The sequence below is a fragment of the Scyliorhinus canicula genome, chromosome 22, assembly GCF_902713615.1.
Source record: "Scyliorhinus canicula chromosome 22, sScyCan1.1, whole genome shotgun sequence".
Taxonomy (NCBI): Eukaryota; Metazoa; Chordata; class Chondrichthyes; order Carcharhiniformes; family Scyliorhinidae; genus Scyliorhinus; species Scyliorhinus canicula.
Window position 1 is genome coordinate 17,361,533 of NC_052167.1, and position 26,510 is coordinate 17,388,042.

The 26,510-nt window shown below is 51.2% G+C and overlaps 1 protein-coding gene across 4 annotated transcripts in view; it reads right to left on the bottom strand.

Annotated features, from left to right (window-relative positions):
* Positions 1-23,806, bottom strand: part of fuom (fucose mutarotase) — a 109,881-nt gene extending 86,075 nt beyond the window's left edge. For 3 of the 4 annotated variants that reach the window (XM_038783113.1, XM_038783110.1, XM_038783111.1), the window contains exons 1-3: positions 23,653-23,806; positions 16,575-16,643; positions 9,284-9,354 (exon numbers count right to left, since the gene is read on the bottom strand). In XM_038783113.1, the coding sequence (XP_038639041.1) occupies positions 9,284-9,354; positions 16,575-16,643; positions 23,653-23,737 (225 nt within the window). In that variant the 5' untranslated portion in view covers positions 23,738-23,806. The remainder of the gene's footprint in view (positions 1-9,283; positions 9,355-16,574; positions 16,644-23,652) is intronic. The other variant, XM_038783112.1, reaches the window with a different exon arrangement.
* Positions 23,807-26,510: the final 2,704 nt, after the last annotated feature.

Below are 26,510 nucleotides of genomic sequence, written 5' to 3' on the forward strand. Positions count from 1 at the left end.
GCAATTCAGTTGAATGGGATTTCTATTCAACATGATTCAAAGGTTTGGATGCCAGATTTCACCCAGAAATTTCATCAGTTCTCGACAGCGTAATCTTTTTTCGACACATCCCCTGCTCATGAGTGATCTGTTTAGAAGGTGGTGTCAGGAATGGAGAATTTTAGCGACGACGAAACGTGGGATCGGTTGGCGTTATTGTCTGTGGACCAGAGGAGGCTGAGAAGAGATTGAACTGAGGTGCATGAAATTACGAGGGGCTGAGATGAAGTGGATAGGAAAGATCTACTTCCCTGAGCAGAGGTCAATAACCTGGGAGCATGGATTTAAAGTGCTGGAGGATCAGAGGGGAATTGAGGAGATATTTCTTCACCCACACGGAGTGGCGGGGTCTGGAGCACACAGCCTGAAAGGGTGGCCGAGGCAGAAAACTTCACTAAATTTAAAATATTAATTTCAATGGTACCCAAAACATCTGGTATTTGTTCCCAATGGATGGACGTCCATCACAGGAGCATAATTATCCTTTAAGTTTCGATTATGGTCACCAATCTGAATTTTAAAAAATTATTATCTCCATAAAAATGACGTCTTATTTTATTGCTGCCTTAACTTTCCTTACACCCCCTCTTATCTCCAGTTTATGCATTACCATTCCAGACATTAAAACTAAATAATAAAGTTCCTTCTCCACACAGGCGCTGTTACAAGGATGTTTTTATTTTAAAGAAAATTATACAATTTCTCTTGCATTTTTTCTTACTGGATTTTAATAAACTTTAATCTTATTGGGACAATGAGGGACTTTTAGCCGGCCATAATACACAGCCAAGTGGGGTGAAAGAGTAACAAACTCCTCCCCCCAAGGAGTGTGAAAGCCCCCATCTTCTGTCGACTTTCATCCTATCGTGAAACTTGTCAAAAAGGTCCTACAGCACAATGAAAACAGCAGATATGGGGCGGGATTTCCCACACAACCCTCCGCGTGTTTTGCCGTCGCGCCATCGTCAACGGGATTTCCCGTTGAATGCGCCCCTTACCGCTGTCGGGAAACCCGTGGCGGGGGGTGTGCAGCCAGCAGGATCAGAAAATCCCACCGACGTGAAGAGCCGGAAAGTTCTGACCATGGGAATTCAGTTCCTCTGGGATATACAGCCAGCAAGGCTTTTTAAGAGCTGTTTCTCAAACAGGGAGCAGTCACAAGGGCACACTGAAGGATTTAAAGAGCCATCTCTCTCTCTCCTCAGAAATATTGTGAATGGATATTGCAAAGTAACCATCCTGAGAAGACAAATTATATTGCAAACCAAGATCTGTTGGGGGGGGGGGGGGGGGGGGGGGGGGGGGGGGGGTGGTAAAAATCTGCTTTGTAAAGCTACACGCTGAAAGACAACCCGAACAAAAAACTGCAACGTGGAATCACCAAATCCCGAGCAGCCAAAGCCAAAGGGCAGTTAACCATAGTTCATTTGTTCATGAAGGGTAAAAAATCTTCCAAGTGTATCCTCCTATTCTACTGTCTGTATTGGTGGGTGCTTGTGTGACGAGGGTTACGATTTACCCAAATTCGGATCAATAAGCTTATCTTGTTCTTTGATTTGAACTCAGAAAAGTTGTTTGATTAATTCCTTGTAATCTGAAAGGGAACACAGTTCCTCCACTATTGGCAAAGTTCAGCCACAACAAACCATGTTACAGCCAGACCTGGGGTGGTAAATAAGGGATTCGGGTTAGAGGCAGTAGTTCAGCTCCCTGCCACAGTACCACCCCGGTTTAGTCGATTATTAAATAGCTTCCGTCTAGCTGCTGTCAGCTCAACCACCCAAAATCAAACAGAGGCTCTGGCATATTCCTGACGTGTTGTGCAACAAGCCAAGGAACTGTAATGCAAACTCTTGTCACAGTTAATCATAATTCTGGAGGGTTTTGATAAAGTATAGATGTATAACGGTAATGATACAAAAAAGATACATAACAGAGGGACAGGAAAAACCTATCCCTTGGTTCCAGCAGCGCAATCCGGATGGCAATCTTTCGGCACTTTGGAAAAATAATTTTTCCCCACGTGAAAATCGCTGCTCCTGATGTCGCACAGTCATTAACCCTCGTCCCAGGAGGATCGCACTTCACCCCATCTGGACACAGCTTTTCGCACTGATCCTCAACGTCAAGCAAACGGTTAGGCCCACTCAAAGTGAAAATAACTTAATTCCTGAAATGACTCAGGCATTAATCAGTGAGTCCTAGACCCTCGCTCCTAGACCTCTAATCCCCCTCTAGTGCGATGGAATAAAGGGATCTCGGGCTGAACCGCACTCGCACATTGGCCGGGGAGTCAGCTTGCTAGCAACAGACAGACAGGAGTCAGACATAAGCAATAGCTCAGATGCATCACAGAGTCTTCCTCACTATGACTTCATCTCTGACCCTCCTGCAGTGATTGATCAGCAGACATGAGGAGTCCCCTGATGCCTAAGGTTTACTGTGACTCTTCTTCCATGGTTGCAGAGAGGTTAGCATGGCCTTGGGTGGGTGGGTGGGGCGGTGCTACTTGAGTTGTATAACATGGTGTTCCTATAGTGTGAAGCGGGAGTTGATGAGGGCAGCCCTGGTCCTTCTGCCCATGTGATCCCTAACGCCTGCCTGTCCTCTGACTCCTCTCCAGCCACTTCCTTTACTCACTCCTGGTCTTCCTCCTCATCCAAGATGACATTCCACGCCTCCAAGTCTCCATCAGTAAGGTGGTTGGCCCACTGCTGTGCCATGTTATGTAGGGAACAGCAGAACATTATGTGGGAGACCCTCTAGGGACTGTACTGTAGAGCCTCACCGGGCCTGTTGAGGCAGTGGAAGCGCATCTTAAGGAGGCCGATGCACCACTCAATCACAGACGGGTGGCACTCTCAGCCTCATTGTAGTAGGCCTCTGCTACTGTCTGGCCTCCGCACTGGTGTCATCAGCCAAGACCTCAGCGGGTATCCTTTGTGCCCAATAAGCCATCCCTGTAACCTTGGTTGACCCTCGAATATTCCAGGTATTTGTGATTGCCCAAGGATGTGGTTATCATGCACGCTCCATGGAAAATGTGCACACGCGTGCATGAACCTCACCTGGTGGTCACACACCAGCTGGACATGAAGGAAGTGGAACCCCTTCCTATTTATGAAGGAGACTCCCTGATGCCACGGGGCACGTAGCGAGACATGCGTGCAGTCAATCACCCCTGCCCCTGTGGCAGAGCAGCAATGGTGCCGAATCCCACAGCCCTCTTGTCCTGCTGGGCCTGATCCAGGTTGAAATGGATGAAGTCCGATGCCCTCGCATAGAATGCATCTATCACCTCACGGATGCATTTGTGGATGGATGATGTGAAATGCCACACAGATCACCCGTGGAGCCCTGGAACAAACCCGCCGTGTAGAGGCTGACCTTCACAGCCACAGGCGGTGGGTTCCCTTCGCCTCTATGTGGCTCAAAGTTGGACAGAATATGTCACACGTACCGCACCGCCTCCCTGTTGAGACGGAGTCTCCCGTGGCACTCCTGTTGTCCAATAGCTCCATGGAGGATATGGGTCCTGTATACCCTCGGTTTCCTTCGTTGTCAGGCTGGTTTCACAGTTGCTTAACCTCAGTACTTCCCCTTATCCATTGACCTCCCGGTCCTGGAAGCAGCCAGTCCTACACTTTATCCAGGGGCTCGCACCCACTCACACCTCAAGTGCCCTTCCATCTCCATTGCATAACCGGCCCTGGTCAATGCCATCGCCCCTTCAGAGTCACCTCTGGCCTCCCATCCGGTTGTCCCCTACCTTAATCTCTACATCACTCCAACAGGTTTCAATGGGGCAGCACGGTAGCATAGTGGTTAGCATCAATGCTTCACAGCTCCAGGGTCCCAGGTTCGATTCCCGGCTGGGTCACTGTCTGTGCGGAGTCTGCACGTCCTCCCCGTGTGTGCGTGGGTTTCCTCCGGGTGCTCCGGTTTCCTCCCACAGTCCAAAGCTGTGCGGGTTAGGTGGATTGGCCATGCTAAATTGCCCGTAGTGTCCTAAAAAGTAAGGTTAAGGGGGAGTTGTTGGGTTACGGGTATAGGGTGGATACGTGGGTTTGAGTGGGGTGATCATTGCTCGGCACAACATCGAGGGCCGAAGGGCCTGTTCTGTGCTGTACTGTTCTAAATTCTAAATGCTCACCCATTCTCATATGCAGGGTCAATTGAATGGTTCTGTCCACCTTGAGGGCTACTGAATCCTCAATAACAAGCACGGTGGTCCAATATTTATTTAGACACAGTGCCTCTCAATCCTGCGCACCCAAGCATTTATGCTTGAACCATGAATTATCACCCCTCCCCTTCCGCTAATGAGACTGTGGGCAGTTGACATTGTTAAGGGTCAACTCATGAGGGACAATTAGTTTGACCAGCATGAGTTTCAAGAATGTTAGACGGCACAGTTATCACCCCGAGATCTCACTGCTGTCAGGCCTTTACACTTACACACCTGGACAGACACTCTATTGATTTATAATTGGAGTTTGCTGCAGAAAGGCTCTTAAAGGAACACAGGGGAGTAGAAAGACAAAGTGCAGGATTCCAGGTTACGGGACCTAAACCCCTAAAGGCGATAGGAACGGACAAGAGGCAAGGATCAGGGAGTTTGGTTGTCACGCTAGAACAGGTGACACAGATTAGGGTGGGCAAGGCCAGAAACGGAACTAAATATGAAGCTGAGAATTTTCAACCTTTAAGTGATGAACAGTTAGGAGCCACTGTAAGTCAGCAAGGAGAGTGTTTCGCAAGGTTGATTTGGAGTGGGAGAGAGTACAGGCAGCGGATATCTGGAAGAGCTGTAGATTGGGCAGCACAAGTGGCTAGCACTGTGGCTTTACAGTGCCAGGGTCGATTCCCTGCTGGGTCACTGCCTGTGCGGAGACTGCACGTTCTCCCCGTGTCAGCGTGGGTTTCCTCCGGGTGCTCCGGTTTCCTCCCACAGTCCAAAGACGTGCAGGTTAGGTGGATTAGCCCATGTTCTCTGTTCTATCCCAGAGTATCAGAGTTGGAAAGCCAGCCAGGAGGGCCCTGGAGATACTGAATCTGGAGATGACAAAGTCACGGGTGAGGGTTTCAGCAGCCGATCAGCTGAAGCAAGGCTAGAAACAAGAGTTGGTGGAGGTACAGGCTCAGAACCTCAACTTGGCATCAAATACAATGCCATATTTGCAAATCCTGAGAGAGAGAAACAGCTGAGGGTGTTAGAGCCAATGCTGAGGGCGCAGAGTCTGTGACAATGGTGCAGGGACATGGAAACAGAAGCTGGAGTTGTACTTGCTGGATTTCTCTATTGCATCTGTCATCCCAGTAAACAAGCAGAATAGGTTGTAACCAGGAAGGAATGCACAGTTGTAGTCTGGGCGGCCTCCCCGGAATTAGATGGATGGTTCTGACAAATTAGGAGTACCATACGCTACATTGCTAAATCACAAGATAATTAGTGGGAATATCAATGACATTAATGGTGATGTGGCATTGCAAACCTCAGTACCTTATCCTGCCTGTTGCCCCGTAATGATATGCCCGAGCGCCCAAGGTGACCGAATCCAGTATATTACAGTTTAATTAAGCACCAGCGTCTGGTTAAATTAAATCCACGAGGAAAGTGACAGATCACGTGATCGTCCGATACTGAAGCACCACTTGTCTTTTTGACGAACGCAAACGGGGGATACAGAACAAACGGAGGAAGAGGATGGAGAGGGCTGCTAAATAAACACTTCAGACAAGATGTGTTTACATCTGTGCCGAGGGGTGGAGGCGCGGGGGGTGGGGGGGGAGAAGCAATTACAACAAGTGCCCCGTTCTGCAGTAAGAATCATTGATCATTAATTGAGGTCCACAAAACCAGCAGCAGTGAGATGATATGACAAGGCGCCCACTTTACTGTCAAGCCTGTATCCTCACAAGGGTTCAAACATCTGTTTTATGTTTAGTAGCGGTTTAATTGCACTCTGCAGAAAATCCATTAGCATCAGTAATGTTTGTCAAAAAAGCAAGAAATGGAGGCATGCGTGCAAGCTATTTAACCCCTTCCCTTCTGCTTAATGAATCCTATTTATAACACAAATAGATTTTCGGCAGCTACAGTACTAACTTTCAGCACTCCACGTGGTTTAGTGGGAAATGGCCAGTGTAGAGTTGAGCCATTAAAACTCAAGGTTCAACTACTACGTCTATTCAAGACTGGTTAATGGTAGTGCTCCAGGGCAGCACGGTGGCCTAGTGGTTAGCACAGCTGCCTCACGGCGCCGAGGTCCCAGGTTCGATCCCGGCTCTGGGTCACTGTCCGTGTGGAGGTTGCACATTCTCCCCGTGTCTGCGTGGGTTTCGCCCCCACAACCCAAAAATGTGCAGGGTAGGTGGATTGGCCACGCTAAATTGCCCCTTAATTGGAAAAAATAATTGGGCAATCTAAATTTTTTTTTTAAATGATAGTGCTCCAACTAGGGTACAAAACCTGGCCTTAATTCTCCGTGGAAAAGCAAGTGGAAAAGAATCAGAAGGGTTTCCTCACTTGGTCACTATCTAGTGACTCCGTATGGCACAGTGGCACAGTGGTTAGCACTGCTGTCTTACAGCGCCAGGGACCCGACTTAGATTCCGGCCTCGAGTGACTGTGTGGAGTTTGCACTTTCTGCCCGTGTCTGCGTGGATTTCCTCCAACAGTCCAAAGATGTGCAGCTTATGTGGATTAGCCATGCTAAATTGTCCATAAAAGTTAGTTGGGGATAGGGTGAGGGCATGGGCCAAGGTAGGGTGTTCCCTCGGAGAGTCGGTGCAGGCTCGATGGGCTGAATGGCCTCCTTCTGCACTGTTGTGATTCTATGGAACCTTAAATAACTTCTATGGCACATAATAAAACCCCATCTACTCTGTCCGAACAATAGACCTCCACCTCAACCTTAGAGAAACATCCTCCATCGTGCCAGTCGAACATTTTCATAACTGCTTACATTAGCTGTGTTCTGGCCCCAGAGGTTTTCACTGATAGTGGATCGAGTCAGTTTTGTGCATCTCTGCCCACCAAGGTTAAAGTTACACTCCACGAATATGAAGAACTTAGAACCCTTTCATCAGCAGACAAATGAAACCTTTATCCCAATTGTTCACATTGTATTGAAAACGAGGTCCGAGAGGTGAATGGATATTTAAAGCCATCTCCCTCCTAATTACCGCTCCACCACCTACCCCTCAGCTACCCACCTTAACCCTGTCGCCCAAACCCATCCACCACCTTACTGAGGAAGCAAATCTTCTGTTTGCCCTATTCCTCTGCTTTCCCCAATCTATAGTTGTGCCCAAATTGTTTGTCCTTTGTAGCCCTGATCCTCTACATTGGGACCCTCAACCTGGTGCCCATTGATTATTGTACCTTGCTGTGAAACGTCTGGCATTTCACCACTCCTGATAACCTGCTCCTGCCTTAACAGGCCCCAATCTCCATTTCTCTTTCTCCCAACACTTCCCCCTTTAACTTGGTGGCCCTCCACCTGGCTACATTGATCAGGTCCCAATCTCCGGGCCCAATCCAAGCCCCTCAGCATACTTTACTGACCTTGGTCCCTCACCTGTCGTCTCCAGTGATATAGCCACTCACCCTCAATCATTGCCTCGCATTTACCTGGGAAATCCTACACCCTCCTACCTAATTCAGTAACTTTTCATCTTCAACTTCCTGGTCCACAGACAGCTGTTTCCCATTTCTTATGAAAAGAAAAAAAATCAGTGGGTGCGATTATCCCAATTTTCCCAGCACGGAGGACTGGATGTGGTGGGAAACGCTGAGTGAAAATTGCCGGCTCCATGGACACCTTATCCCACCTGATCAAACAGCACTCGGCGAAATTTCAAAGTGTTCCCGAGGATCACCAGGACGGCCCGATCCCCCCCCCCCCCCCCCCCCCCCCCCCCCCCCCCCGGCCCCATGAAGAATGGGACCCCTCACAGAGATCGGAACCCCCCCCACCACAGAGATCGGAACCCCCAGTGGGCATGGGGAACATCTCACGACCCACCATGCACAAATTGGGGCACCCCTCATACCAGCCCCCCCCCCCACAACACAATAACCAAGGACCCACCCCATCACTGACCCCATTTACATGTTCCTACCACCCCAACAGTGCCCATCCAATGTAGGTGCCACCCCTCCTCCCAACAAGCATCGCCCCCAACACCACACATAAGAGGACTCCGCCCCAATGGGGCTCCCTAGAGGACCCACCCTAGAGCACTGCCCCCCTCGCACTGCCATGTTGTCACTAACCGATCATATCCCTCAGCACCTGGGGGCTATACTTACCGCTGCGCCCTCAACGCGGTCAGCACGACTGGTTTTTGGTTTTAAAAAACAGCCGTGATTCGCCCCGGCGTGACATCACACCGACTGGGTGGGAGGGTAACGTGTGGGCAGAGGTTGTGGCTTCAAAGCCGGTAAATAGACGTTAATTCATTATAATTTGTGGAAATTAGGTCCACGCCCATCAAGTCACTCTGTTGGGGGTGGCGGGTGGGCGGGCGGGCGGGGGTGGGGGGGGTAGTTTCCAGGAAGACCTCAAACTGAGATCTTGCCGGTGCAAATCCCGTTTTCGGTCGCTCGTGAGATAGAACATAGAACATAGAACAGTACAGCACAGAACAGGCCCTTCGGCCCTCGATGTTGTGCCGAGCCATGATCACCCCACTCAAACTCACGTATCCACCCTATACCCGTAACCCAACAACCCCCCCCCCAACCTTACTTTTTAGGACACTACGGGCAATTTAGCATGGCCAATCCACCTAACCCGCACATCTTTGGACTGTGGGAGGAAACCGGAGCACCCGGAGGAAACCCACGCACACACGGGGAGGACGTGCAGACTCCGCACAGACAGTGACCCAGCCGGGAATCGAACCTGGGACCCTGTAGCTGTGAAGCATTTATGCTAACCACCGTGCTACCATGCTGCCCCTAATATAGTGGCCATTATGGGATTTCACGCCTGCGATCAATGGGGCCGCTAAATCATGGCCAATTCCATTGCCGATCCCAGAAATTGGCTTTGTGTGAAGTGCATGGCTTTGGAAAAATCAATGCCAAAAGCATACGCGGTAGCTCGTACCCCGGTACTGCCATTTGTGGATTCCGGTGCTCGTGCCACATACAGCATACCTACACACTGGTCTGGGATAAATAACAGATTTGTGATCGTCTCAATCTTTTGGTAGAGGTAACAGCAAAACCTACCGGGTAGCTGACGTATGTGTCCAGTGGGAAGAGTTTCAGAATGGCCTTGAGCAGCTCTGGAATTTTGAGGCCTATTTGAAGGAAACAAAATAATATCAATTAACTACCTATTACGAAAGGTCAGATGTGCGGCCACGGACCCGGCCATTCTGTGGCAAGTAATTCACCTCCTGACTCCCCAAAGCCTGTCCACCATCTACAAGGCACAAGTTAGGAGTGTGATGGAATACTCTCCACTTGCCTGGATGAGTGCAGCTCCAACAACAATCGACAAGCTTAACACCATCCAGGACAAGCTGCCTGCTTGATTGGCACCCCTGCCATCACAATCGGTCCGTATCAACTGGTAAAGCTGGGGGCTAGACCCCACCAGGCGGCTAACCCCCCCACCAGGCGGATCATTGGTGCAGGGGTGGCACTGACTTTTTGGTCGTAAGACCAGATCCATCCTGCGGACATAGCCGCAGAATCGGAGAATCCAGCCCTGGGTCTGTACTCGATGGAGTTCACAAGGGTAAGGGGGGAGTCTCATTGAAATTTGCAGAATACTGCGAGGCCTGGATAGAGTGGACGTGGTGAGGACGTTTCCACTTGCAGGAAAAACTAGAACCCGGGGGCACAGCTTCAGAGTGAAGGGACGATCCTTTAAAACAGAGGTGAGGACTAATTTCTTCAGCAAGAGGGCGGTGAATCTGTGGAACTCTTTGCCGCAGAAGTCTGTGGATTCCAGGTCACTGAGTGTCTTTAAGACAGAGATAGATAGGTTCTTGATTAATAAGGGGATCAGGGGTTAAAGGGAGAAGGCAGGAGAATGAGGATGAGAAACCAATCAGCCACGATTGATTGCCACTGACCGATTGTGATGGCAGGGGTGCCAATCAAGCAGGCAGCTTGTCCTGGATGGTGTTAAGCTTGTCGATTGTTGTTGGAGCTGCACTCATCCAGGCAAGTGGAGAGTATTCCATCACACTCCTAACTTGTGCCTTGTAGATGGTGGACAGGCTTTGGGGAGTCAGGAGGTGAATTACTTGCCACAGAATTCCTAGCCTCTGACCTGCCCTGGTAGCCACATTATTGATATTGCTAGTCCAATTCAATTTCTGATCAATGGTAACACCCAGGATGTTGAATGTGGAGATTCAGTGATGGTAATCCCATTGAATATCGTGGGGAGATAGTTTGATTCTTTCTGGTTCGAGATGGACTGGCACTTGTGTGGCCCGAATGCCATTTGCCACTTATCTGCCCAACTCAGAAATGATTGTTAATTGCCAGCTCTGCCTCTCTAACTGAACAAAAGCTTTAACCCACTCATGTTTTAAAGCATTTTTTCATACACACTGTTTTCTCCTTTGGAGGAATTAGTGGGGGAAGTGGTGGCAGGATTTCCAAGCTGATTATTGAACACGTTACTTACTTTCCTGTGGTGAATGTATTTCACCTAATGCATGAGCTGTCTGTGTCTGTATAATGATGTGACCCATGACCTGGAAGTGATGATACGGGCTACTTCCAGGTACTGTACTGGAGCTCCGGTGGACCCCGCCTCTGGCTCCGCCCTCACCGGGGCCATATATAGTCCGGCCACCTGGGGATGGCACTCATTTGTACAGCCGACTCTGGCAGGCGAGTTCATGGATAATAAAGCCGAATGTTCACCCATTCTCACGGTCTCACAGTGAATTGACGGTATAACATTTCCTTCTGTGGCCAGAGAGTCCGGGTGTTAGACTTGAATCCAAAGCTTCTGGGTTCAGAAGTGGGGACACTACCACTGTGCCACAAAACCTCCTAACCCAATGCGTAAACTAATATCTCACATAGTCCTTCTGAATTTATGGTGTCAACGGGGTACAATGGTAATCTTCATAGGCTTGCTATGGACGTGTAGCGGACATGCACAAGGTAAAGGGATGCAGCTGGAACATGAAGAGAATGCACTTCCTCCTGAATCCTGCTAAATCTACACCTGGTGATAAGGTATCACAGCAATAGGTGGCAAACCCACCCTCCCCTGTGGAAGGACACCATCTAGTGGCTGAACACTGTATGAATAATCATTTAAATCAGCACAGCACCTCTGAAACCCTTCAGAAACCTAAGTGAAAGAGTTTCAGGCATTCTTCACCCAGTGATATTTTACTGACTGCAGGTAAATAGCACAACTGCCAAAGTTTAAGCACCAACTGGACACTTCCATGATAAATCAGTGACCAGAGGGGTAGTTAGTGTGGGAAATGGTAATGACACATTGGTTGATTACCGGGAGAGGATAGGGCGATATGCAAATTGAAGCCAAATCTGATACATGTACAATTATTATAATTTCCAAACCCTTCACCATCTAAAATGACAAGGGAAGCAGACACATGGGAACACCACCACCTGCAACTTCCCTTCCGAGCTGCTCACCGTCCTGACTTGGAAATATATCGGCCGTTCCTTCACTGTCGCTGGGTCACAATCCTGGAACTCCTTCGCTAACAGCACAGTGGGTGTACCTACACCACATGGACTGCAGCGGGTCAAGAAGGCAGCTCCCCACCACCTTCTCGAGGGCAATTAGGGATGGGCAACAAATGCTGGTCTAGCCAGCGAAAGTCCACATCCCATGAAAGCATTAAAATTGACAAATGAAACTCTTCTTCGCAAAACCCCTGTAACTTCAACAGAAGTGGATTTGCTACCGAGAGCCCCCAGTGCGCCACTCAATCTGTCAGCCACCATTGGCTCTGGACTTAAGTGATGTCTCAAGGCCTTCGAAAGTATTGCCCTGTCAGACACACTTTGCAGAAGTTCGCCCAACGTGTTAAAGGGAAAACGCCACCTAAGTTTAGCTGATACCTTTGGTCAAAGGAGGGTTTTTAACCACAATTGTGACTTCACTGTCCTCACTTCCCATCACATTTTTAAAAGTGTCAAATTGAATGATGAAAGATTCAGATGCAGACTGGTCTTTTGCCAAAGGATGCAGGAACGCTCGCAGGAGGCTCAAACATATCTAAAGCTTCTCTATTATAAACAAAGCAATTGAAAATCAACCCCACTCCAGTCAACCGAAGCCAATTTCTCAGAGCGAGGTGGTATGTATCGATGACAGAATACATTAAATACTCAACCGAGTTAGAGGTTTCGGGTAACGTGATGAATGGGAGAAACCTGAAATTTCTCAGAGCATTTGATGATTACTTACAAGAAACTTCAATCAAAATCAAAGGAGCATCATACTCATGGTGGAGTCACAGAACAGTTACGGAACAGAAATAGGCCATTCAGCCCATCATTCCTGCACTGGTCAAAAAGGAGAAAAAATAAACTAGCCGCCAATTTTCCAGCATCTGGTCTTTAGCCTTACACGTTCCAGCACTTTGGATGCAGATCCAGGTACCTTTTCAATGAGTTGAGCAATTCAGCCTCAGCCACCAACTTAAGCAGTGAATTCCTGACTCCCACCACCCTCTGGGTGAAAAGGTTTTTCCTCACAATCCCTCTAATCCTTCTATCAACCACCTTAAATCTATGCCCCCTGGTAATTGCCCCTTCGGCTAAGGGGGGGAAGAAAGTCATTCCAGTCTGTCTTATCCAGACACGTCATCATTTTGTACACTCCAATTGGGTCACCCCTTAGCATCCCCTTTTCTAAGGAAAACGACCCCAGCCTGCCTAATCTCTCATCATAGCTGCAATTTTCAAGCCCTGGCAACGTTCTTGTAAATCTCCTTTGCATTCTCTCCAGATCTTCCTGTGGTGACCAGAACTGTATTCAACATTCCAGCTGTGGCCCAACCAGCGTTGTATCCAGTCCCATCATTGCATCCCTGCTTTGGTATTCAACACCTCGCCCAATAAAGGAAATCATTCCATCTGCTCTCTTGACGATCTTGTGCCCTGCCAACTTCAGGGACCTGTGAACATGCGCTTCAAGATCTCTCATTTCCTCAAACCCTCTCAAAATATTCCCATTTATTGAGAGTTCCTTTGCTTTGTCTGCCCTCCTCAAACGCATGACCTCACACTTCTCCAGATTGAATTCCATTTGCCACTTCTTGGCTCACTAAACCAAACCATTGATGTCATTCTGGAGTCGATGGCCATCCTCTTCACTATCAACTACATGGCCAGTTTTTGTGGCATCTGCAAATACACCAATCATGCCACCCACATTTAAATCTAAATCCTTTTTGTTACTTCCTTTGTTGGGACCAACAATTCTACGGGCACGTGCTTGTAGGATTAGAATAGCGGTTTTAATATACTCACAACAGAGCCAGCCTGTTAGCCATTGAACTTTCGGTGAACTGGCCGGCTGACCGTGTGGCACTGATCTTTATACAGCAGCTCCAGGGGGAGGAGACCTGGGCGAGCCAAGGGAGAATCCCCGTACAACTCGAGCATTCCCAGAGCTACTCCCCCTGGAGGACAGGTAGTGCAACTGCATTTACAATATAGACACATGTATATACAGATTATAATCCGGTGTGAATCACATTCACCACATCCTTAAAACATTCTCTCAAGTTAGTAAAACATGGGGCTGGACTCTTCGGCCGTGCCAACTGCAAGATTGCCATGAGCGGGACGGGGACCATGAAAAGGTCTGTTGACCTTAGGCAGGAATTTCCGGTCGCCAGGCGGGCACGGCTAAAAACTCCCGCCCATGATCTTCCCCCAACAAGGCCATGTTGACTATCCCTGGTCAATCCGTGCCTTGGTGAAGTTAATTGGTCCTTAACAATAAGAGTTGCTACATGGCCTCTTTCTTGAATCGAGATTCAACTGCCGAATAATAGTATTCCATTAATGTTGTTGAATTGGACAATTAATAGTTATACTTGAGTGCTACATATGATAATGGATGTTTAGAGGTAGCTCACATATTACCACAGTCATTGCCATAGAGAAATCTTACAACTGGACGAAAGATTAAACTTTATTGAAACTTTCATTAACATTTCCTTAATATTCTCTCCTTCAGTACTGAAAGAGCTCTCTTGTTGGGGAGTGCTTCAACAGGTTCCAGCAATACTTCACTCATCACCATTCTTTCTCAGCCTATTTTGCAATCACAACAAGCCTTGAAGCTGATCTCGTCTTTGCCCAATCACACTCAGAAAGAGGAACCCTCGGGGAGATTTCCCCTCCTTAATCGAAGGATGCTTCAGGCCAAGGACCTTGGCTGAGATTCGTAAACGCTGGGGTCAAACTAGGTGCCGGAACACAATGGGTCCCAAAATTTTAATGCCCCAGACTTTGTGTGCACTTCATGCCCTTCCTCCTCCCCCTCCCAGTGAACTGCAAGCTCGGGGGAGGGAAAATCAGGCTTGGAGCAAGCCCAGGACATTCCAAAAGAGTCGTCCCTCCATGGTATCCATTACAGCCTCAGATCTCCCAACCCCAAAATCAGGGGGTTGTATATGTGCTTTGGGAACCTTCCGAATTCAACCAATATCGACAAGACCATAAGAAGTAGCCGTAGACCAGACGGATTCGCCAGACTGCTCTGCCGTCAATATGACCATGGCCTCAACTTGGGTTTCTCACCTACACTCCAAATCCCCGACTCCCAGAGCGAGCAACATCTGCCCATCTCAGCCTGAAATATATTCAATGACGGAGCATTCACAACACTCAACTCCACAACATTCACAAAGGATAAAGAAACTCCGCCTTATCTCAGTCCGAAATGGTCGTCCCCTCATCCATTTGGGCGTCACTATTTGAAATAATTGTGGGAATCGGAGGCTGGACCTCAGAGCTTGGGCAAAAGCGTTGAACACAAACAAAACCTGAAGGCAGAGGTGTAAAAGCTGAAAGTGAAACTTTGTTGGAAGCAGCGGAGGGAGAGCACCATTTAAAAAAGATTTGAAAGTGTGACTTTTGAAAGCGTTAATTTGAAATCAGTCGTGTGGAGTGGAATTCAGAGAGACAAGGTGGCTCATGGTATAAGAATCCTCTGGGGGGAATTGGGGGAGTAATCCACAGACAGTGACCGGGATTCAGAGAGGGGTGTATCTTACCACAGTCAGCCGGTGTGCTTAAAAGGGACTATGGGTCTGATCCTTCGGCTACCCTGTACTAGGAAAGCAGCCCCCCGCAGGACAGCGTGGCCTCTGAAAGCTGGGAAACCCCGCTCCCGGGATCTACCTGGCTGGCAGTGCCTGGTGAGATTCAACGCAATTTCAGCACGGACTGTGAGGTGAATCCCACCCACAAAAGGTGGGATCACCTTTCGGAAAATCGGCATATTAGAGCAAGGCAGTAAACCTCACTCTGATGTGCAGATTCCCGAGGTACCTGAAGCTTTGGGATTCAATCCCTTCACCTCAGATACCTTAGGCGAGCGCCGTTTGGTGCTGGTCCCCACAAACAGGAACCGGACGGAATTGGGCTTATGGGGTCTCCAAGGGATTGGCGGCTCCCCAGCTCCATGCCCTCTGGGCAAGGTGGTGCCACCTGGTTATCCTGACAGTGCCAACTGGGTAACAGCCTGGCACAGCCCAGGGGGCACTGCCAAGCTGGCATTTTGTTGCATGCTGTGATCGGGCTGAGATTGCCTGACGTGGTGTTGGGGAGCTGGGGAACCTCCCATATTGTGTTTTTTTCGGGGGGGGGGGGGGGGTAATAATGCCATTTTGAAATGGCATCCCGATCTCTCACTCCAATGGGGAGTTCCGGCGAGTGGACCTCCCCATGATAAAAAACCGGGCGATGTGCGGCCTTCACCACGCATTCCCCGATCAGGACCCTTATTCAAAGTGAGTCGCGTTGAATAGCCACGAATTTCTCGGCACAGCGAGTGCCGGGAAACACGCGGCTAAACGCGCTCGCTCGGGTCTTTGTTATCTTTTGGAAGATCGCGCCATCAGCGTGTTAATGGGACCTTTGAATCTTAAAATATACTTTGTAATCCATGTTAATCTTAAAATGCATGCATTTGATACGCTGAGGGGGTATTTTATAATAATCCATCATTCCATGTTTAATAAATGGGTTTTCCTCGTTGTTACAACTAATTAGCGGTCCTGTGACTCTGTTCCTTCATTCCTTATTAAAAGAAAGTAAAAGGTACCATCTTTTGAGCCAGGGTTCCATTCTGTGATCTTCCCGTCCGGATACAACAACAACTGGGATGGTAATCAGAGGGCCAACAACATTTTCACTGATTTGACCGCTCAGGCTGGGCGGCCATTTTACTTTCGCTAGGACTACAGGGATACCTGACAGCGAGAGGTTTGCTATTTCCGACGATGTTCACAGTTTTTAAGAAACCTCGACTGAAAGCGATGCTCACCGTCAACTCGTATTTCAGTGGGGCCACTGCGACACACTGAGGAAGTTGGGAAATTGGCATCGGCAAGCACTGCAAAGTAAAATATTGGAGAAGAATCAGGAGGCCTCCTGGGTGACATGCTTCATAAAGCATACATGGGAACGCTGGGAAAGTACAGAGTCAGGAAACCACAATGGTGAACACTCAACTGGTGATTCAACAGTTTATATGCCACAATAGACGGATCCCAAAATTAAAATACTATTTGTTTCAGAAATGCAAGGTCAAATGGATTTTTCTACACACAGAAACTTCAAAACATCACCAGATGCCAATGTTTTTGCAGGATATCATGATTTAAAATCAGCCGGGCTTGCAAATGTACCATTCAGCTGCATGTTTGGCTTTAGAATCATGTTCACCTTTCTTGACGATGTCAGGAGTAAAGTTTCAGTAACGAGATGTAAGTGTTTGAGCACTTCACTCTGAAAGATCAGGTAATGTCTGCATGTTCTATGTTCTATGCTGAGAGGTGACTTAATAGAGACATATAAGATAGTCAGAGGGTTAGATAGGGTGGACAGTGAGAGTCTTTTTCCTCGGATGGTGATGACCAACACGAGGGGACATAGCTTTAAATTGCAGGGTGGTAGATATAGGACAGATGTCAGAGGCAGTTTCTTTACTCAGAGAGTAGTAGGGGTGTGGAACGCCCTGTCTGCAACAGTAGTAGACTCGCCAAATTTAAGGGCATTTAAGTGGTCACTGGATAGACACACGGATGAAAATGGAATAGTGTAGGTCAGATAGGCTTCAGATGGTTTCACGGGTCGGCGCAACATCGAGGGCCGAAGGGCCCGTACTGCGCTGTAGTGTTCTATGTTCTATGTGATTTAACACGAGATCTATGCACGTTTGGCCATATCCACTGCATGCGCCGTACAGCGCCGGCCCTAGGGTTGCTGGCGCCCCGGGCAAGCTGAACTTTGGCGCCCTTGGGGGGGGGGGGGGGGCCGAGAGGGGGGGGCGGGGCCGAGAGGGGGGGGGGGGGCGAGAGGGGGGGGGGCGGGGCCGAGAAGGTGGGGGCCGAGAGGAGGGGGCGGGGCCGAGAGGGGGGGCGGGGCCGAGAGGGGGGTGAGAGGGGGGGCCGAGAGGGGGGGGGGGGGCGCGAGAGGGGGGGGGCGCGAGTGGGGGGGGGGCCGAGAGGGGGGGGGCGAGAGGGGGGGCGGGGCCAAGATGGGGGCGGACCCAGGGGGCGGGGCGGGGGGGCGGACCCGAGGCGGGGGGGGGGGAAGCGGACCCAGGGGGCGGACCGAGGGGGGGGGCCGCCCTGGGGGAGTGCAGCCACTGGGCATGCGCTGGTTGGCACCGGCCCAACTGCGCATGCGCGATACCCGAGTCTCTGGCGCCCCCCAGCACAATGCCGCCCCGGGCGACTGCCCGAGTTGCCGGTGCCTTGAGCCGGCCCTGGCGCCGTACCTGAACAATGTAATTACTCCATGGGATTACATGCATGGACGTGCACTTTCACAACAGGAGTCCTTGGAGAGTAAACAAGAGGAAGTACCCACCAGATTGCCCACCGAATAGCCCAGGGGAAGCAAGCTCATTGCCGTAACTGCTGAAATCAGGTAACAGCAGATAATTGTTCCAATAATTCTTTCCTTATTCTTCCTTGAGCTGGGGAGGCCCAGCATTTGTTATCCACCCCTAATTGCCCTTGAACTGAGCGGCTCACTAGGCCATTCCCGAGGGCAGTTAAGACTCAACCACATTGCTGTGGGTCCGGAGTCACATGTAGGCCAGGCCACGCAAGGCCAGTAGGTTTCCTTGCCTGAAGGGGCATCAGTGAAACATAGAATCATAGAAGAGCACCCTACTTAAGCCCGTACCTCCACCCTATTCCTGTAACCAGACGTTCTGAGGGAAGATGTATTAGCAATTTTGAAAAACCTGAGGGTCGACAAGTCCCCTGGCCCAGATGGGATTCTTTGGGAGGCAAGGGATGTGATTGCAGAGCCTTTGGCTTTGATCTTTGGGTCCTCGCTGTCCACGGGGATAGTGCCAGAGGACTGGACAGTGGCGAATGTTGTTCCTCCGTTCAAGAAAGGGAATAGGAATGACCCTGGTAATTATAGGCTGGTTAGTCTTACTTCGGTGGTCGGTAAGTTAATGGAAAGGGTCCTGAGGCATAGGATTAATGACCATTTGGAAAGATGCAGCTTAATCCAGGATAGTCAACGTGGATTTGTGAAGGGTAAGTCTTGCCTCACAAATTTGATTGAATTCTTTGAGAAGGTAACTAAGTGTGTGGATGAAGGTAGAGCAGTTGATGTCGTATACATGGATTTCAGTAAGGCGTTTGATAAGGTTTCCCATGGTCGGCTCATGATGAAAGTAAGGAGGTGTGGGATAGAGGGAAATTTGGCCAATTGGATAAGTAACTGGCTATCACATAGAAGACAGAGGGTAGTGGTGGATGGAAAATTTCAGACTGAAGACCAGTTACCAGTGGTGTACCACAGGGATCAGTGCTGGGTCCTCTGCTATTTGTGATTTTTATCAATGACTTGGAGGAGGGGGCTGAAGGGTGGGTCAGTAAATTTGCTGATGACACCAAGATTGATGGAGTAGTGGATGAGGTGGAGGGCTGTTGTAGGCTGCAAAGAGACATTGGTAGGATGCAGAGCTGGGCCGCAAAATGGCAGATGGAGTTTAACCCTGATAAGCGCGAAGGGTGATTCATTTTGGTGGGAAAAATTTGAATGCGGATTACAGGGTCAACGGCAGGGTTCTGAGGAATGTGGAGGAACAGAGAGATCTTGGGGTTCATGTCCACAGATCTCTGATGGTTGCTACTCAAGTGGACAGAGCTGTGAAGAAGGCCTATAGTGTGTTAGCGTTTATTAACAGGGGGCTTGAGTTTAATAGCCGTGGGGTTATGCTGCAACTGTACAGGACCCTGGTGAGACCACATTTGGAGTATTGTGTGCAGTTCTGGTCACCTCATTATAGGAAGGATGTGGACACATTGGAAAGGGTGCAAAGGAGATTTACCAGGGTGCTGCCTGAATTGGAGGGGAGGTTTTATGAGGAAAGGTTGAGGGAGCTAGGGCTTTTCTCATTGGAGCGAAGGAGGATGAGAGGTGACTTAATAGAGATTTATAAGATGATGAGGGGGATAGGTAGAGTGGACGTTCAGAGATTATTTCCTCGGGTGGATGTGGCTGTTACAAGGGGGCATAACTATAAGGTTAAGGGTGGGAGATATAGGAGGGATGTCCGAGGTAGGTTCTTTACTCAGAGAGTGGTTAGAGTGTGGAATGGACTGCCTGCTGTGATAGTGGAGTCGGAAACTTTAGGAAATTTCAAGCGGTTATTGGATAGGCACATGGAGCACACCAGAATGACAGGGAGTGGAATAGCTTGATCTTGGTTTCGGACAATGCTCGGCACAACATCGAGGGCTGAAGGGCCTGTTCTGTGCTGTACTGTTCTATGTACTATGTTCTAACCCTACCTTACGTTTTTGGACACTAAGGGCAATTTAGCATGGCCAATCCACCTAACCTGCACATCTTTGGACTGTGGGAAGAAACCGGAAGAAACTCACGCACACACGGGGAGAACGTGCAGTCTCCGCACAGACAGTGACCCAATCCGGGTATAGAACCTGGGGCCCTGGAGCTGTGAAGTAACAGTGCTAACCACTGTGCTACCGTGCCACCCAGATGTTTTTTTAAAAACAACAATCGATGATAGTCACCACGGTCACCTTTACTGAATCTAACTTTCAATTCCTGATGTTATTAAATAAATTTAAATTCCGCCAGATTTCGTGAGGTGGGATTTGAATCTCAGACCATAGGCCGAGGCCTCTGGATTATTTAGTGCAGTAACACTACCATTGTACAAACCATCTCCCCCATAAAATCTGATTATTGAAAAGCATGGTGGTACATGATGGACTGTGCCAGTTCAGATACTTTCCTTCACATCTGTGTGCGAGAACTTCATTCAGATCTCATGGGGTTCAAACGAGATGTTATTCTAGGTGATCATGTTAAAGCTGTTATAATGTTTGCTTGTTTTGAGTTTAATAATAAAAGTACTATTTAGTCATTTGTAACTTAGTACAATGGGAATCTGATCATGGTCTCAAGCTGGCTGTATTTATTCTGTCATTGTTTCCCTGCCTGCACCAAACAATGTCAACTTTTAGATCGGGCAGCAATTCAGACTACCAAAAACTTCACAAATTAATTCAAACTTTCCTTGCACTTCAGCAGAATTGTACCACCCTCAGTGGCTTCACCACGACCTCTGCATCACCTGTGCAGGTTTCAACAGGGCATTAAATACCAAGCGAGGAATTAATTTCTGGGAATGGAATTTTCTGCCAATTTTCAGCTGAAAAAGATTGAGGTGATTTATTGTTCAAAAATCGGGGGGTGGGCGGAGGGGGGGGGGGGTGAGTGGTGGGGATGAGGAGAGAGGGGAACGGGGAGAGCAGAGGAGTGGGACGGGTCAGGGAGAGGAGGGGCACGGGGAGAGGTGGGGCACGGGGAGAGGAGGGAGACGGGGAGAGGAGGGGGACGGAGAGAGGAGGGGGATGGGGAGAGGAGGGGGGGAGAGGAAGGGGACAGGGAGAGGAGGGAGATGAGGAGGAGGAGACGGGGAGAGGAGGGGGACGGGGAGAGGAGGGAGATGGGGAGAGGAGGGAGACGGGGAGGAGGGAGACGGGGAGAGGAGGGAGATGGGGAGAGGAAGGGAGGGGGAGAGGAAGGGGGACAGGGAGAGGAGGGGATGAGGAGGAGACGGGGAGAGGAGGGAGACGGGGAGAGGAGGGGGACGAGGAGAGGAGGGGGATGGGGAGAAGAGGGAGGAGAAGAGAAAGGGGGACAGGGAGAGGAGGGGATGACGAGGAGGAGACGGGGAGAGGAGGGAGGCGGGGAGAGGAGGGGGATGGGGAGAGGAGGGAGATGGGGAGGAAGGGAGGGGGAGAGGAAGGGGGACAGGGAGAGGAGGGGATGAGGAGGAGGAGATGGGGAGAGGAGGGGGACGGGGAGAGGAGGGAGATGGGGAGAGGAGGGAGATGGGGAGAGGAAGGGAGGGGGAGAGGAAGGGGGACAGGGAGAGGAGGGGATGAGGAGACAGGGAGAGGAGGGAGATGGGGAGAGGAGGGAGATGGGGAGGAGGGGGACGAGGGGAGAAGGGGAACGAGGGGAGGGGGATGAAGAGGGGAGGGGGATGAGGGGAGGAGGGGGACGAGGGGAGGAGGGGGACCGGGAGAGGAGGGTGATGGGGGAGGAGAGGGGGGGGGGGCGGTGCAGAGAGAGGCAGTACAGAGAGAGGGGGGCAGTACAGAGAGAGGGGGGCAGTACAGAGAGAGGGGGCAGTACAGAGAGGGGGGGGCAGTACAGAGAGAGGGGGCAGTACAGAGAGAGGGGGGCAGTACAGAGAGAGAGGGGCAGTACAGAGAGAGGGCAGTACAGAGAGAGGGGGGGCAGTACAGAGGGAGGGGGGCAGTACAGAGAGAGGGGGGCAGTACAGAGAGAGGGGGCAGTACAGAGAGAGGGGGGGCAGTACAGAGAGAGGGGGGCAGTACAGAGAGAGAGGGGCGGGGGCAGTACATAGAGAGGGGGCAGTACAGAGGGTGGGGGCAGTACAGAGAGAGAGGGGGCACTAGAGAGAGAGGGGGCAGTACAGAGAGAGGGGGCAGTACAGAGAGAGGGGGGCAGTACAGAGAGAGGGGGCAGTACAGAGAGGGGGGCAGTACAGAGGGAGGGGGCAGTACAGAGTGAGGGGGGCAGTACAGAGAGAGGGGGCAGTACAGAGAGAGGGGGCAGTACAGAGAGAGGGGGCAGTACAGAGAGAGGGGGCAGTACAGAGAGAGGGGGCAGTACAGAGAGAGGGGGCAGTACAGAGGGAGGGGGCAGTACAGAGGGAGGGGGCAGTACAGAGGGAGGGGGGCAGTACCGAGGGAGGGGGCAGTACAGAGGGAGGGGGGAAGTACAGAGAGAGGGGGCAGTACAGAGAGAGGGGGCAGTACAGAGGGAGGGGGGCAGTACAGAGGGAGGGGGCAGTACAGAGGGAGGGGGGCAGTACAGAGAGAGAGGGGCAGTACAGAGGGAGGGGGCAGTACAGAGGGAGGGGGCAGTACAGAGAGAGGGGGCAGTACAGAAAGAGGGGGCAGTACAGAGGGAGGGGGCAGTACAGAGAGAGGGGGCAGTACAGAAAGAGGGGGCAGTACAGAGGGAGGGGGCAGTACAGAGGGAGGGGGCAGTACAGAGGGGCAGTACAGAGGGAGGGGGCAGTACAGAGAGAGAGGGGGCAGTACAGAGGGAGGGGGAAGTACAGAGAGAGGGGGGCAGTACAGAGAGAGGGGGCAGTGCAGAGGGAGGGGGCAGCACAGAGAGAGGGGGTAGTGCAGAGAGGGGGGCAGTACAGAGGGAGGGGGCAGTACAGAGGGAGGGGGCAGTACAGAGAGAGGGGGGGCAGTACAGAGAGAGGGGGCAGTACAGAGAGAGAGGGCAGTACAGAGAGAGGGGGGGCAGTACAGAGAGAGGGGGGCAGTACAGAGAGAGGGGGCAGTACAGAGAGAGAGGGGGCAGTGCAGAGGGAGGGGGCAGCACAGAGAGAGGGGGTAGTGCAGAGAGGGGGGCAGTACAGAGGGAGGGGGCAGTACAGAGGGAGGGGGCAGTACAGAGAGAGGGGGGGCAGTACAGAGAGAGGGGGCAGTACAGAGAGAGGGGGGGCAGTACAGAGAGAGGGGGCAGTACAGAGAGAGAGGGCAGTACAGAGAGGGGGGGGGGGAGGGCAGTACAGAGAGGGGGGGGGCAGTACAGGGAGAGGGGAGGGGGCAGTGCAGAGGGAGGGGGCAGTGAAGCACTCGCAGACCCTGGGTTAAAGGGTCCAGTAAAGCAGACAGTGAGAATGACAAAGCCCCGGGAACAGTGTAAGACGAGAGAGTGAGAGACAGAAAGGTTTGAGCTGGGAGGCTGCACCCCCACAGAGTTACTGCAATGCGGAAATAGTCTGTCTGAATCACGGATATCAGAGGCTGGGCTCCCCGGACGGGAGAACTGGTCAATCTTACCGATTTCATCTCCGTGCCCCATTTTAGCCAAAGCATAAAGCAGGTCGGGGGATATAATGCTGGGAATTCCTCTCAATATCACCATCTCCCTCCGCTTCTACACCCAGTGGGGGAGACCTGATGGAAGGTGGCGCTATTGCAGGAATGTCAATGTTGCAAAGTGTTCAAACTATTGCCCAATGCCAGTGTTACCGCTCTGCCTGCCCCATGCCAGTGTTACTGCCCTGCCTGCCCCATGCCAGTGTTACCACCCTGCCTGCCCCATGCCAGTGTTACTGCCCTGCCTGCCCCATGCCAGTGTTACAGCCCTGCCTGCCCCATGCCAGTGTTACCTCCCTGCCTGCCCCATGCCAGTCCAGCTCCCAGTCCCAGTGATGCACCTTTCCATATTCCTTCACCCACACCATGATGCCACCAGCCTGATTTGGATCAGCAGCTATTTCATCACAAACACAAACTTTATTCTTAACTTTGCCTGGGCATCTCCACATTTAAGGCGTCCCATGAGTATTCACCAGCACCTCAAATCCCCAATTTATTAACTCACTTACCCATAGGCATTTCTTTTAAAAATGACTTCAAATATTCCCCCAGTGTCTGCCTGGGTTTCCTCCGGGTGCACCGGTTTCAGCCGGCAAGTCCCGAAGGTTGTCGGAAGGTATTCTGAGGGACAGGATCTACAGGCATTTAGACAGGAGAGGGCTAATTAGGGAAAGTCAGCATGGCTTTGTAAGGGTCATGGTTATGTCTCACCAGTTTGATTGAGTTTTTTGAAGGGGTAACCATGAAGGTAGATGAGGACAGTGTGGTCGACGTTGTACAGTTTTGTTCTCCTTCCTGTTTTACAGGAAGTGCAAACTGTGGGATGAGCGGGATACGGGAGAGATTGCATGGAATTGGCCCATATTCTCTGGAGTTAACAAAAATATCATACATTTGAGATGTGGGCGTTGCTGGCTGGGTCAGCATTTATTTCCCATCCCTAATTGCCCCTGATCTGAATGGCTTGCTGTGGGTCTGGTCACATGCCAGCCTGGCTGGGGAAAGATGTCAGATGAGCAGTGTGACCTTCCTGGTGCCAGTGCGCAGTGTGACCTTCCTGGTGCCAGTGCACAGTGTGACCTTCCTGGTGCCAGTGCGCAGTGTGACCTTCCTGGTGCCAGTGCGCAGTGTTACCTTCCTGGTGCCAGTGTGCAGTGTTACCTTCCTGGTGCCAGTGCACAGTGTGACCTTCCTGGTGCCAGTGCGCAGTGTGACCTTCCTGGTGCCAGTGCGCAGTGTGACCTTCCTGGTGCCAGTGCGCAGTGTGACCTTCCTGGTGCCAGTGTGCAGTGTTACCTTTTTGGTGCCAATGTGCAGTGTTACCTTCCTGGTGCCAGTGTGCAGTGTATCCTTCCTGGTGCCAGTGTGCAGTGTATCCTTCCTGGTGCCAGTGTGCAGTGTATCCTTCCTGGTGCCAGTGCACAGTGTATCCTTCCTGGTGCCAGTGTGCAGTGTATCCTTCCTGGTGCCAGTGCACAGTGTGACCTTCCTGGTGCCAGTTCACAGTATATCCTTCCTGGTGCCAGTGCGCAGTGTGACCTTCCTGGTGCCAGTGTGCAGTGTGTCCTTCCTGGTGCCAGTGCACAGTGTGACCTTCCTGGTGCCTGTGCGCAGTGTGACCTTCCTGCTGCCAGTGCACAGTGTGACCTTCCTGGTGCCAGTGCACAGTGTATCCTTCCTGGTGCCAGTGCGCAGTGTGACCTTCCTGGTGCCAGTGTGCAGTGTGACCTTCCTGGTGCCAATGCGCAGTGTGACCTTCCTGGTGACTGTGCGCAGTGTGACCTTCCTGGTGCCAGTGTGCAGTGTATCCTTCCTGGCGCCAGTGTGCAGTCCATCCTTCCTGGTGCCAGTGCGCAGTATATCCTTCCTGGTGCCTGTGCGCAGTATACCCTTCCTGGTGCCAATGCGCAGTGTGACCTTCCTGGTGCCAGTGTGCAGTGTATCCTTCCTGGCGCCAGTGTGCAGTCCATCCTTCCTGGTGCCAGTGCGCAGTATATCCTTCCTGGTGCCTGTGCGCAGTATACCCTTCCTGGTGCCAATGCGCAGTGTGACCTTCCTGGTGCCAGTGCGCAGTGTGACCTTCCTGGTGCCAGTGTGCAGTGTGACCTTCCTGGTGCCAGTGTGCAGTGTATCTTTCCTGGTGCCAGTGGGCAGTGTGACTTTCCTGGTGCCAGTGCGCAGTGTGACTTTCCTGGTGCCAGTGTGCAGTGTATATTTCCTGGTGCCAGTGGGCAGTGTGACCTTCCTGGTGCCAGTGCGCAGTGTGACCTTCCTGGCGCCAGTGTGCAGTGTAGATTTCCTGGTGCCAGTGGGCAGTGTGACCTTCCTGGTGCCAGTGAACAGTGTATCTTTCCTGGTGCCAGTGTGCAGTGTATCCTTCCTGGCGCCAGTGTGCAGTCCATCCTTCCTGGTGCCAGTGCGCAGTGTGACCTACCTGATGCCAGTGCGCAGTGTGACCTTCCTGGTGCCAGTGCGCAGTGTGACCTTCCTGGTGCCAGTGCACAGTGTATCCGTTCTGGTGCCAGTGTGCAGTGTATCCTTCCTGGTGCCAGTGCGCAGTATATCCTTCCTGGTGCCAATGCGCAGTGTGACCTTCCTGGTGCCAGTGCGCAGTGTGACCTTCCTGGTGCCAGTGCGCAGTGTGACCTTCCTGGTGCCAGTGTGCAGTGTATCCTAGCTGGTGCCAGTGTGCAGTGTGACCTTTCTGGTGCCAGTGTGCAGTGTGACCTTCCTGGTGCCAATGCGCAGTGTGACCTTCCAGGTGCCAATGCGCAGTGTGACATTCCTGGTGCCTGTGCGCAGTGTGACCTTCCTGG